Source organism: Acipenser ruthenus, chromosome 53 (assembly GCF_902713425.1).
Source record: "Acipenser ruthenus chromosome 53, fAciRut3.2 maternal haplotype, whole genome shotgun sequence".
NCBI classification, from domain to species: domain Eukaryota; kingdom Metazoa; phylum Chordata; class Actinopteri; order Acipenseriformes; family Acipenseridae; genus Acipenser; species Acipenser ruthenus.
The window spans coordinates 2,578,668-2,593,209 of NC_081241.1; the positions used below are offsets into that span (position 1 = coordinate 2,578,668).

A 14,542-nucleotide genomic window follows, 5' to 3' on the forward strand; every position below is an offset into this window, starting at 1 on the left:
TCCTTCTGACCCCACCATCCCTTCCTGTATCTCTACCTGCCTGTCTACTATCTCCTCCGGGATGGACTTACATCACCTCAAACTCAACCTCTCAATCTGACCCCCTTTTCTTCCCCTCCTCTGATCTCTCTATCTCCATTTCTTTGGAATCCACCACACTCTTTCCCTTCTCAGTCAAGAACCTCGGAGTAACCCTGGATCCCTGCCTCCCCTAGTCCCAGCACATCTCCACTCTAGCAAGCACCTGCCGATTTCTTCCTGAGCAACATACGAAGAATCCGACCCTTCCTCACCAACTACTACACGTAACTGCTCGTCCAGGCCCTGGTACTCTCCCACCTAGACTACTGCAACTCCATCCTGGAAACTCTGCTAACTCCACTGGCTTCTGATCACCGCTCGCATCCAGTTAAAGATTCTTGTACTTGCCTACCGATGGCTTGACCAGACTGCACCCAGCTACCTCCAGACCCTCATCTCTCCCTACACCCCCACCTGACCTCCCCTGCTCTGTCTGCACTAGAAGACTGACTGTACCTCCTCTACGCTCCCCGGCCTCCAAAGCCTGCTCCTTGTCCACCCTCCCCCCGCAGTGGTGGAACGACCTTCCTACGGATGTCAGGACTGCCCAGTCCATGACCACCTCCCGGCACCTCCTCAAGACACACCTCTTCAGACAACACCTGTAAAACTCAACTCTCCCCTCCTGCTCTACATAGCACTCTGCCTTTAATGCACTTTAACTTGCATTTATCTGCTCTGTATTTAATCCTGCGCTTAATCCAATCTGTAGTATTTTGTTTTTCACTTGAACTCATATCTACTCTACAGTTATCTGCTCTTGAATGGCCCGATATCAAATTGTTCTGTTTTGTATTTGCTGAAGTCATTGTATTTTATATCTTGCTCTTAATTATTATTATTATTTATTTCTAAGCAGACGCCCTTATCCAGGGCGACTTACAATTGTTAGAAGATATCACATTATACAGATATCACATTTATTATTTTATTTTATTTTATATATTTTTTTTACATACAATGTATACATCTGTAATGGCATCTGCTAATAAATAAATAATTATATATATATATATATATTGTGATAAAGTCAGCATTCTGTATTTACTGTTCCAGGTGTCCGCTCTTACCAGCCCCGTATTCTGATACAAAAATAAAGCAGTTTCACACTTGGTTCTCAGTTAAACAGGACAGTGCCTGTATCTTTATTTGCAATTACAGCCAAACAAAATAAGCAAAACAAAACCTAACTCCTCTCAGGAGTACTTCCTAAACCCAATACAGTCCCTGACTGAGTGTCGGGCAGCTAAGCTGCTTACCGACCCAAACCTACAATCCAGTACACACAGTACTCACTTTACCTGACTGCCTTCTCCAACCTGACAGCCCTGAATTAACCAACTGTGAGGTTTATATGCCCCACAGTAATAAGTGTGGGCAGCTGGCTCTAATTTACCCCAATCACACCCACTGCCAAAACAATTAACAAATAATTTAACCCAATTAGGAGGCCTTTAGCAAAATGGCCTCCTGTTACTTCAGTGTTCCAAGATGGAGTGTCCTCTCCTAATCCCCAGGGTCCTAAAGCCTCTATATCTTTAATAAGAAAGCCCACTCCATTACAATATATATATATATATATATATATATATATAGAAGGTACTTAGTAAGCAATGGTCTTCCTTTTCTTTCTTTGTAAAGCCAGTTGTTTTTAATCACTGCTCCAGTGCAATATGGTTTCAGGCCACTACATGGCACACCAGGGGAGACTTGGGGTCTGATACAGCAAAGCTGCCTCAAACTAGGTCTTTCGGTGGTCTCCTGTAACCAGGTTTCAAGCCACTGTTCCTGACTTCCTGTTCCCTCAGCTTTAGATCTTGTTAATAAGAAAGCAGATGCTCATAAACATTGATTATGACAGTGGTGAGCAACGCATTCAAATCAGGGTTCAGCTGTTTTTAAACACTTTGAAATAGACAGTCCCTGAACAAGGAGGTTCAAATACTAGAAAAGAAAAGTTATGAACAAGTGTTGGACAACCAGCCCATTCATTCTCAAGAATAAAACACCTGAGTGTTTGTGATCACTGAAGCGTTCCAAGTATGGCTCCTACTAGCCATATTCACTGAAGTGCACCTCAATTGTTGTTTCTGAATATGGACAGTTAAATCTTGCTCAGATATTATTCAATAGCACCACCCCGTCTTACTGTTCTTGACGGGGTTCCTGTGGTGCTGCCTCTATTGCTTCTGCTACTGTGCGCAATACTGTACCAATCGCAGCCCCTTCTCTCAGTGCTCTTGTTACTGCACTGATCACTGACCTTTGAGCTGGTCCTTCTCTTATTGCTTCCTTTGCAGCATGGATTACTGCCCCTAATCCTGTCTCTACTCTTATTGCTCTGGTTACTGTGTGTAATACTGCCCCTACCTCAGCCCCTTCTCTCAGTGCTCCTGCTACTGCACTGATCACTGCCCCTAGTGCTGCTCTTTCTCCTCTCACTTCAGCTGGCTTTTCATATGTGCTTATAAACCCATTGGATCTTTCTGCTTCTGGTCTAATGATTTCCACGTAGCGCTGCCTGACTGCCTCCATCTCTCTCCTGTGTTTCTCCTTGTACTCTCCCCTCTCTCTCTCCCCCTTCTCGATGCAATCCTCCTTATCTCGCACCTCCCTTTCTTTCTCCTTTCTTGTTCTCCCGAGCTCTTCCTGGAGTTTGATCATGTGACTCTCTCCCTGTTCTTTCCTCAGCTCTTCCTCCAGCTCTCTGATCCTCTCCTCCAGCTCTCTGATCTTCTCGTCTCGTTTCTGGATTTCCAATCTCATCTTCCTTTTCGTGTTCTCCAGTTCTTTCTGGTGCTTTGCCCTCAGTTCCTCTTCCTCCTTCAATATTGTCTCTTCCTTCTCCTTCAGTATCTCCTCTTGTCTTTGTCTGATCTTTGTTTCTGCTTGCTGGTACATCTCACTGGTGTAGTAGCTGCCATTGTTTCCCTTCACCATGTTGTCTATCTTGTCCAGGAGCTGTATGACCTGAGTGCGATCGCTCGTGTCCTCATTGTTGAAAACATGGTACCTGTTACCACATTTCTCAACAAGCTCCTGGAGCTCCTTACTGCCGGTCTGAATATAATCCTCAATGATCTTGCCTTTCAGTTTGTCACCATGTGTAAAAAGGAGAATCATGTACCTCCTTACAGCCTCCTCACTGAATATCTCCTGGACTGTCTCCACTGCTCTCCTCTCTTTCTCTGTAAATCGGTCCACTGGTATCACCAGGAGGAAAGCATGGGGTCCCGGGGCAGACAGAGAAACACAGCTCCTAATCTGGAGTCTGTCCTGAGATAGCTCTGGAGTGTCGATCACAGCAACACATCTCCCAGCCACTTGTCCTTTTCTCTTCTCACACTCCCTCGTTACTGCAGAGAAGCTGGCTTCAGATCTAAACTCCTCTCTGCCCAGAATGGTGTTTCCTGCTGCACTCTTCCCAGCCCCAGTTTTCCCAAGCAGCACCATCCTCAGCTCAGGGGGGCTGGGAGGCACTTGGTTATCTTCAAGGGTAGCCTCTCCTTCACCCATGGAAACTGAAAAACAACAAGTGAAAAGTGAAATCTCACATCTGTGACTGTGCTTGACTTTGCTAAAGATGTCTCTAAAGCACCACAGATATTCTATGATTAACCTTCAAGTCAGACTTATGAATGAAATATTATTGTAGTATTCTGCAATATTGAAAAACACACTTTATAAAGAGTGACAGGATACAGAATGATTTATTGGTATTTTTTCAAATAGTTTATTTGCTATTATTTAAAGCATCAATCAGTGTTTCTTTGTTCTAGAGCCGTAAGCAAGCTTCAATGTCACGACTAATAATAAAGACTGATTGCAGTTTAATACAGCAGGTAAGCTAGCAATGATTTTGCCCCGAGGTCCCACAGAAATATTGAACTTTATATATGCATCAGAAAGATGATTTTACTGAATTAACAGTCAGGGTGGTTAAAAGGAATACTTACAGTTGGGACGTAGTCTATCAATGCTGTGTCTTCTCCTGACCGGCAGCTTGGATTCCTCTGACTTTTTCTCCAGCTGCTCTTCCTTCTTTTGCTTCAACTTCTCCATCATCTCCTCTTCTCTCCTACACTGTTCCTCCTCATATTTATGTTTCATCTCCTCTTCTTTCCTACACTGTTCCTCCTCATATTTCTGTTTCAGCTCCTCTTCTCTCCTACACTGTTCCGCCTCATATTTTTGTTTCAGCTCCTCTTCTCTCCTACTCTGTTCCTCCTCATATTTCTGTTTCATCTCCTCTTCTCTCCTACTCTGTTCCTCTTCATATTTCTGTTTCATCTCCCCTTCTTTCCTGCTCAGTTCCTCTTTGTGTTTCTCATTCAGCTCCTGTTCCTTTAGTATAGTCCTTTCTTCTACCTGCTGGTAAATCTCATTTGGGAGGTAGCAGCCTCCACTTCCCTTCACCATGGTGTCTATTTTGTCCAGGAGCTGTGTGACCTGAGTGTGATCACTCCTGTTCTTATTGTTAAGAACATGATACCTGTTCCCACATTTCTCAACACGCTGCTGGAGCTCATCACCAGCTTCCTCAATGTACTGCTCAATCGTCCTGTCTTTCAGATCATCCCCACAGGTGAAAAGGATCATCGTGTTCCTCACAGCTCTCTTGCCGAACAGCTGCTGGACTTTATCAAAGAATTTGTAATACTGTTTTACTACAGACTCACGGTGAGTGTCAATCATTCCTTTTGGATACACCGGTATCACCAGGAGGAAAGCGTGGGGTCCCGGGGCAGACAGAGAAACACACCTCTCAATCTTGACCTGGTCTGTTTTTAACAAGCCTGGAGTGTCGACCACAGTGACCTGTCTCCCAGCCACTTCTCCTGTTCTCTTCTCACACTCCTCCATTGCTGCAGAGCAGCCAAATACAGCTCTGTCCAGGATGGTGTTTCCTGTTGAACTCTTCCCAGCGCACTGTCTCCCAAGCAGCACGATCCTCAGCTCAGAGGGGCTGTGCAGCTCTTTAGAAATGGTTTCTTTAGCCTCTTGTTCTACAGCCATGATTCCCCTCCCTGTTAAAGAGAAAGAACAGTTTGTTCCTCTTAGAAATGAAAGCTTTACATGTGGAGCCCTGGATTAGTTTTCTCCTCTTGTTGTCATGCTGTGCTGAAAGAACACTCCCTGTCACACACAGCACTGGCATGTTCTTGTATGTGTGGAGTTGCTGTACAGAGACACAACTAGCAAGCTCTTCAAACAAATAGTGAACATTAATTAGGAGAATCAGTGAAGTGTCTAAATTGTTTGTCAGCAGGTTTGTAGCATTTGCAGTTTGATTTCTTGTTTGTTCTTTCATGTGCTGTGCAGGTGTAACTGTGTCCTAATAATTTGTCCAGAGAAGCTAGATTTGTTCACATAAATAATTTATTCAGTTTACCCACCCACCCCATTTCCATAACTTTTCAAATATTCAGAAAAAATATTAAAGTTTAAGGACACTCAATAACAGTCACAAATAGCCATCGTAGTTTATCTCTTTAATAAGTGAAAGTTAACTTAAAATCAAATGACAGATTTTTTTCAATCAAATTAGAAACTTTCAAACCATTTCCAAAAACAAACCGTGTGTCCAAAAATGTCTCTTTGGATGAGACGTAAAACCGAGGTCCTATTGTAAGTGACTCTGCAGCAGCAGTTGCTGTTGATGCATAGTTCACCCCCTGGTGTCTGTAAGTCACTTTGGATAAAAGTGTCTGATAAATGACTAATTAATAATAAAAAATAATAATAAGTGAGGACGGTGTCTTTGAAACAGCAAGAGCGTTCCCAGTGGCTGGTGCGCTCTTGTGTCTGCAGGGCTATAAACTGGAAAGGGGGCTTTGTTTTGTAGAGTCACATCTGAAAATGGAAAGTTCCATCTGGTCAAGAGAAGAGGGGCCCAAGAATTTTATATGTCAAAACAAAGTGAGGAGGGAGGTGCAGATGATGGGAACTGGAGACATGCTGTGGAGTTTTTCATTATGTAAGAAATTATTAACAGATTCTCACTGTTTTCCAGTACTGTTTATACAGACATTTATAGCACAAGCATTGGCAATGCTGTACTTAACACTGTAGGGACATTTCATTATATATATATATATATATATATATATATATATATATATATATATATATATATATATATATATATATATATAATCCTGCGTCCACACGACCATAGGATTCGTCGTGCGTCTGTCTGTGGTATTGCAGAAAAAATAGCGCTCGAGACCAGAAGTGAAAATATTAATACTTTCTTTTAATTATTATTTTTATTTTATTTTTTTTAACGAAGAAAATTAAAACAAAATAAACACACAGGAGTTCTTCTTATAAAGGCTTATATAAATTGTAACACAGTCCCGAGCATATCCAGATCCGTTTCCCCTTCAGAGGGGGACCCTCAGCTGTGGTGGCTACGTCCTCGTTGGCACCTTGGCTGTGGTTTCCCAGGCTTCCAGGTTTCACCAACAGATGACGCTGCGAGGTCAAGCTCTGCAGACAAGTAGCACTCTTCGTTTTGGGTGCACTAGGTTGCCACCTGTCGTTCGCTTAAAGTACTGCGCCATCTACTGTTCCCAGTGGAGCTTAAAGTGTAAGTAGCTTGTAAATAAATGTATCACTATTATAACACATTTATTTTCGAAAAAAACTAAGGTATATAAATAATGGACATGGAAAAAATGTTTTTGGTTTCTTTTTAATCACTCGATCATTCATCCTTGGCCATGACACGCTTGAGTTTCTATGACTGAAGCATATGCACTTAATCACCTAATTAGTGAGACAGTTGACTGGACACTGGACATGGAGTGGTTTCAGCTGTTGAATTGCAAGCTTGAATAAAAGCAATAACGAAAAGCACAGAAAAAAAACCAAAAACAATATGTCACGTCTGTCAAGAGAGCAGCTTGGAGGATGGACTAGTGCAGCGTACTGTGGCTCGCCGTCTTGGGGGCTCACAGACAGCAATTTCAAACCTGGCTAGACGGTATAACCGGACACACTCTGTCAATATCAGGCCATGAACTGGGAGACCAAGAGTCACAACACCCGCCCAGTATCCACAGATCATTTTGCAGCATCTTTGTGATGTCAATTGTTAATCAGCACAATAAAGTCACTGCACCTGTTCTAAAACAGTGTTTGTTCTAAAACATTTATCGATCACATCTAGTGAATTTTATCCAAATATAAGTGATACGTTTCTTTTGATGCTCAAATATAACTGCTAAGTTTCAATTTGATACTCAGTATAAATTTTTAGTTGACAACATATAAATACAGTACGTTAGAATAACTTTCTCAAAATGTACACATTGTTTATATTTTTTTGCTTAATTCTTATAAAAATGGATTTGAAGTCTCTCCCGAGCGGCCCAACCAAAAAAACAACGTAATCTGGCAACTGCTGCCGGTGACGTCAGTTTGAGAACAAACAGGCTGTGTACTGCAGAAGGCCGCACTGGATCTGGCTTGTTTATCAAACGGTGATGGTATTTTGTTCTCTTGTAGGGTTGGAACAATGGCCAATATCGATAATCCCGATAATTTTAAATTAAATTATTTTCTATTTCTAAAATCAAATTATATTTTTACACCTACTGTGTACCTTCTTGTCAACTGCTGGACAAATGTTAAAACAATGTCACTCTTTTTCATCACTATTCCACTGCTCTTGCCATTTTATCAAAACCTTCTTCTTGACAATTCTGTTTACCTCTGTCCTACCCAATGAAGTGTTCATGTTTATTGTATTCTGTTGCGTTGCATTTTTTTTGCCATTAAATCAGCTCTTTCATTTCCCCTTATTCCGATACGTGCAGGAATCCAAATAAAACTCACACCAATTCCTTTACAAAATAACTCGTTCTACAGATGTATGATTTCCCATGCTGTATCCTGACTAGCTTTAGATACCCCTTACTGATTTTCCCACATCACATGTTGTCACATAAGAAGCTGATGACACTCTTCCACTATCAATATTCTTTCATCCATGAATGTATGTGTGTGTGTGTGTGTGTGTGTATATATATATGTGTGTGTGTGTGTGTGTGTGTGTGTGTGTGTTATATTCTTTGTTTTTATATATATACCATTCTACTATCCTCTTTGCTGTTTTATCTTCCACCCCTTGTAATGTTTCTCTTAATTAAATCTATCTTCGGCTCTAACTGCCATGGTGGTGTAATTGACATGCATTTATCGTTTGTTATTTTAATTTCATTTATTTTAAAATGCTTTACTATTTCTGTAATTCTTCTACTATATGAATTTAATTGTTCCTCCCCATTATAAAATCATGGATTATTTTGCCTTTCCATATGCTTAACACCCATAATCAATTACTGACCGTATTGTAATATATAAATATATTACAATACAGTCAGTATTGGACAACATTGGGGGCATATAAAGGTACCTATATATATATATATATATATATATATATATATATGTGTGTGTGTGTATGTGTATATATATATATATATATATATATATATATATATATATATATATATATATATATATATATATAGGCACCTATATACCTATATAGGTACCTACATCTCATTAAATTAAGCCGTACTTTACACTTGTTTATCATATTATCTATATGCTGTTTCTCTCAAACCATATTCCCCAAAACTTAAACTTGGATACCCTTTTGATAGGTTCCTTATATAAACATCTTTTTAAAGAAAAAAAAAAGTTTTCTGTTTTGAATACTGAAATTTTAAAACCCCATCTATTTGAAACCCCATCTATTTGCCCGCTTCTCTACCTCATCCATTGCCATCTGCATCTTTCCTATGATATATTTTATGTTTAGCCACTTTTCCATAATGCCCCATCATCAACAAATAATGACACATTAACATTCATTTTTTTGGCAAGTCATTTATCATTATATTAAATAAAACTGGGCTAACACTCCTCTGTGGAGTACCATTTGCCACCTTATACATCTCTGAATATTCAGTACTCACTCTGACTTGCATAGTCCTAAACGATAAAACATCTCTTACCCACCAAAACATCTTTCCTTGTATCCCCATATTATGTATTTTAAATAACAAACCTTTCCACAACAAATCATATGCTTTTTCCAAATTAATAAAGACCGCTATTAAAGTCTCTTTATTACTAAAGCTTTCTTAATATCTGACTCCAATCTTATTACTTGATCTATAGTAGGGGAGACCGGGGTTGGTTGTCACACGGGTTGGTTGTCAAAGTGCTCATAACTATGACACTTCTTTTTACACCAACATGTGGGATATGTCACCATATAATGCTTATTTAAGTTATTTACTGTTTGTCCTCCAGTTCTGTGGAGGCTGTGGTATTATTTTGTAGCATAGGTAAACATTTCAAAGCATAAAGTTATGCTGACATCAAAAACATCAATTTGTACATGAAGAGTTATTCGTCAATATAATGAGGAACAGAACCTCGCAGAATGTCACCAGATTGAGGAAACTAATAAAGAGTAAAAAGTGTGACAACCAACCCCGGTCTCCCCTACTTCTGTTTTTCCTAAAAAAAAAAAAACAGAAGTACTATATATAGTGTACAATGGGATGCTTTTATTACCAAAATTATATAACATCTTGTTCGGGTATTTTCCAGTCAGTTACCAGGATAGTTCAACAATAATATTCATTATTATTATTATTATTATTATTATTATTATTATTATTATTATTAACAAGTCAAGTCTCAGCCAACTAATTATTTTGACTATATTAATTCTGCAAGCAATGTTATTACCAGCATCACTAATAATATATCATTTGGTTTGTGACATTAATAATATAACCAAACACAGCAGGGAATCCTCATCACTGCTGTTTAAATCCACAGCGCCTGAAATTTTGCGAGCAGTGAGAGAATATAAGCAATCTGAAGAGACCGAGTTCACTAACTGCTGAATCGTGTGTTCTACATGTAATTTCTTTGGTAAATTACATCTAATGCTAACTTATATATATATATATATATATATATATATATATATATATATATATATATATATATATATATACATACATATGTACTTTTCCTCAGAGAAGGGAGAGGTTTAGGGTCATGGCGTTTCTGCAAAAGCAAACTTTTAAATTTTCCTCAGGATCGTATTCTGCTTTTTAATCGTTTATATCGACATATTATACCGCCCTCGTATTTTATTAAAAACACAATAAAAATACACAACTCACCGGTGTCAGGGTCTAAACCTGCAGTAGCCATCTCTTTAAAATAATGGTAATGTATTGTAAAGACCAATACAGGTTTATTGATTGTTAGAGGCTTCCCACCCTCTTCTGAACTGAGCTAATTCATATGAACATTGAATGCATGAGAGAATTTCCACTGAGGCAGCTACTTAAAGTAGAATGGAGAAGAGAAACTAGAAACAGGGTCATGAGAATGGCTTATGTAATAATTGTGGTGAACAAGAAACAGTGGAGCATATATTCATGAAATGCAATACATATGATCAGCAAAGAAACATATTAAACAGAAAGTTAAGGGATTTAGAAATTGAAGTAGCAACAGTAATGATATTCTGAAGGTAAAAGGGAGAGAAAGAGAAATGTATATTCAAATAAGAACATAAGAAAGTTTACAAACGAGAGGAGGCCCCATTCAGCCCATCTTGCTCGTTTGGTTGTTAGTAGCTTATTGATCCCAGAATCTCATCAAGCAGCTTCTTGAAGCATCCCAGGGTGTCAGCTTCAACAACATTACTGGGGAGTTGGTTCCAGACCCTCACAATTCTCTGTGTAAAAAAGTGCCTCCTATTTTCTGTTCTGAATGCCCCTTTATCTAATCTCTATTTGTGACCCCTGGTCCTTGTTTCTTTTTTCAGGTTGACAAAGTCCCCTGGGTCAATACCTTTTAGAATTTTGAATGTTTGAATCAGATCGCCGCTTAGTCTTCTTTGTTCAAGACTGAATAGATTCAATCCTTTTCGTCTGTCTGCATATGACATGCCTTTTAAACCAGGAATAATTCTGGTTGCTCGTCTTTGCACTCTTTCTAGAGCACACATTTATTTATTTCTTAGCAGACGCCCTTATCCAGGGCGACTTACAATTGTTACAAGATATCACATTATACATTATTTCACATTATACAGATTTCACATTATTTTACATACAATTACCCATTTATACAGTTGGGTTTTTACTGGAGCAATCTAGGTAAAGGGTACAACAGCAGTGTCCCCCACTGGGGATTGAACCCACAACCCTCCGGTCAAGAGTCCAGAGCCCTAACCACTACTCCACACTGCAATGTCCTTTTTTGTAGCAAGGTGACCAGAACTGAACACAGTTCATAATCTAAGGTTCATAATCTAATTAATTAATGTAGATTAGGAAGTGCAGAGGGCCCAATAATGATCCCTGTGGTACTCCACTGGTTACCTCACTCTATTTTGTATTTTCTATTTTGAGGTTTCTCCTCTAATCAGTACTTTCTGACTAAGAAGAAACAGGGAACAGAAAAGGACATGCTGATTGACTTGCGGGTGCTGAGAGTCAGTGACTGGATTGTAGGACTACAAAGTGAGAGCTGGCAGCGAGGGTAGAAATGCCTTTTCCCTGAGTGACAGTGAGACAGAGACGTTTGTGAACAGTGCGAAGTTACTGGACTTCTTCAGATGTGATGTGAGGTTGCTGGTTTCTGAGCATGGAGACAGGCTGTGGGAACTACATTGAAACGGTCTGTGACACTTTTCTGAATCTGATTCCACCCTCACCAGTTTGAGATTATATTCCTCCCCTCCCTGTTTTATCTAGTCTTATGTATCGGAACTTTGTCTATAGACTCGTATATCTGAAAGTATTAAAAAGTTACTGTGTTTTGTATTGGTCTTATTGAATTAATTGTAATCATTGCCAGCCATTGCTTTTCTTGTATTTTAATTTGTGTGTATGTGAATCAGTGGCTGTTTAGGAAAACTTTACACCCATTATGTTTGTTCTTCTTCGTTCTATATTTATTCCGGCATCAATTACTTAACTGAGTAGATCGCTTCCTATTATTTCCACTCGGTCTGATTTGTTAAATTGTTTTCATCAGATATTATACTGGCCCTGGTTTATTCAGTACAGTGACATGGTCACACCTTGTTATACTTTACAACTCTTTCTCTTTCTGCTTATACATTTATTACATTCCCACATATAGATTCTGTCAAATCTCTTTTAGTTGACCTGGGAATACTCAGTTTTTGTCTGATTCAGTGGTCATCTGTGATCCCAGTCCTGTCAGAGGCCGTCTTGCAGTAGAGTTTGTCTGTGTTCCTGGTCAGACAAACCCAGTCTCGCTTAGTGTCTGGTGGGAATCTCTTGAAGTAGAGTTTGCCTCTATTCCTGGTCAGACAAACACAGTCTCACTCAGTGTCTGGTGGGAATCTCTTGCAGTAGAGTTTGTCTGTATTCCTGGTTAATCTGAGACAAGACCAGTCTCGCTCAGTGTCTGGTGGGAATCTCTTGCAGTAGAGTTTGTCTGTATTCCTGGTTAATCTGAGACAAGACCAGTCTCGCTCAGTGTCTGGTGGGAATCTCTTGCAGTAGAGTTTGTCTGTATTCCTGGTTAATCTCAGACAAGACCAGTCTCGCTCAGTGTCTGGTGGGAATCTCTTGCAGTAGAGTTTGTCTGTATTCCTGGTTAATCTCAGACAAGACCAGTCTCGCTCAGTGTCTGGTGGGACTCTCTTGCAGTAGAGTTTGTCCGTATTCCTGGTCAGACAAGCCCAGTCTCTCTCAGTGTCTGGTGGGACTCTTGCTATAAATTTGACCGGTGCCTGCAGGCCAAATCAGTTAATTAATTTATTGTTTCAACATTCACTGATCATTCCTCTTTCTTTGATGGTGATCCAGTTGGTTGAGTTTCTCTTTATGTCCTTTTTGTATTATTTAACTTGCTTACAATTTTAACCAAATACTGGGGTGTTACGGCTGAATATTTATAAGAGCTCTTGGCTAGGCTGTTGTTCGTGATCTGTCCCCTCTTCTGACTTTGCTTGCTAGATGTTGAAAGTACGCTCCCTTTTCGCTGACTGTACAAACAAAGACAGCTTCTCCCTTAATTACAATTATTATTTTTGCCACATTCAATCTTGATAACCAGGTGCAAGCAGGTGTAACAGGAGGGGGGTGCTACTAAATCAATCGTACCAGACGTTGCTTGCACCCAGCAACTCTTGTACAGAAACTCAAACTCTGCGTTGTGTCTAGAAGAATAGCCCAGTCACGAAGTGTGTTGCTGTCTGACAGTTTTATTTCTGATGAGTAAACACAAAACAGAACAACAAAATCATCAGCACTCACACACATCAGGTTACCATGTGTCTGCATATCAGGACTGGGATGAGTTTAGGGATTTCTAAGCTTAACCATTGATATTTAGTAAGTATTTACCTAGTATTTTCTTATCTTTTGACAGTTTGAAAGAAACACTGTCCATCAAAAATGTTTTTCTTTGACTCCTCCCAGTTTTCTGAAATAGTACGGTCTAAGAACCAATACATGCAGCACATTACAACCAGCATATAACACAAGGTAAGTTTACAATCACTTAATAGGCCAACCAGTGTCTAATACAGTGCATATTCATTGAATTTTGATGATGTCAAGTGGAAGGGTATTTCTCTCTGTTACACTACTAACAATAAAACACATTGACAAAATTAAACTAATAGGCTGAATGTATTAGATGTAGCTGGTTTTATTTATTCAAGCAGTTGTTGCAAAATATGGTATATGTACATATTAGTATTACACAGACAGACAATGATTTCCAGGAGCAAGGGTGTTTATTGATTTAATTAATAATGTCCAGAGCCTTATGGCAAACACCTGTAAATAATAATGTTGGAGTGATACAACGGCGTGTATCACTCGGTATTTGTAAATCCCCAGGTTTGACCCATAACCAAAAAGTCCAATTTTACACACCAACACTAAACACAAAACACAAACACAGTTCTTAGTGATAGTGAGTAAGTGCAAGTGGTGTATTACAGTTCTCCGGTCTAGTTTAAAACAAACAGACAGTTATAACAAACACCAACAGACAAAACAAACTCACGGTTTACAGTACGGTAACACAGGTTCCTTGTATGTTGTTTCTAACCATTTACCAAGGAACAGATCACGTCAGCTATGACCCCTATTTATATCCTCGCTCATGACCTCGCTCATCCTCAGATGCCACACTGTTTAACGTCTGGGTCATTGAGTTTGGATACCGTAGCTGCGCCCCTTTCCTAAATGACCAACTTCCACCTACCCTACAGAATAAATTGTCGTGCCATTTAGTTAAGGGCACTCTGTTCCTGTTACACAGTGCCCTCACAGGTCGAGAGGGAGATCTAACACCAAGCACCATTCGATCTCTGTCACAGTGTCCTACACACAAAATTCAAGCCTTGATAGTTCATACGAGA

General features: G+C 39.6%; 1 protein-coding gene across 1 annotated transcript; it reads right to left on the reverse strand.

Moving 5' to 3' along the window:
* Nucleotides 1–1,195: 1,195 nt before the first annotated feature.
* On the reverse strand, nt 1,196–10,405 carry LOC117965799 (trichohyalin-like). Its single transcript, XM_059016789.1, has 3 exons — nt 10,302–10,405; nt 4,038–5,108; nt 1,196–3,602 (listed from the first exon to the last, which is right to left on the reverse strand). Exons 1-3 carry the CDS (start codon nt 10,330–10,332, stop codon nt 2,227–2,229), a joined length of 2,478 nt encoding a protein of 825 aa, XP_058872772.1. The 5' UTR covers nt 10,333–10,405; the 3' UTR covers nt 1,196–2,226.
* Nucleotides 10,406–14,542: the final 4,137 nt, after the last annotated feature.

Bases quoted from the DNA above. Each gene is read 5' to 3' on its own strand.
- LOC117965799 (XM_059016789.1), bottom strand. From the start codon at position 10,332: ATGGCTACTGCAGGTTTAGACCCTGACACCG. The intron at 5,109-10,301 runs GTGAGTTGTGTA...TCTCTTTAACAG, and splicing joins AGGTTTAGACCCTGACACCG to GGAGGGGAATCATGGCTGTA. The intron at 3,603-4,037 runs GTAAGTATTCCT...GTTGTTTTTCAG, and splicing joins TGATAGACTACGTCCCAACT to TTTCCATGGGTGAAGGAGAG.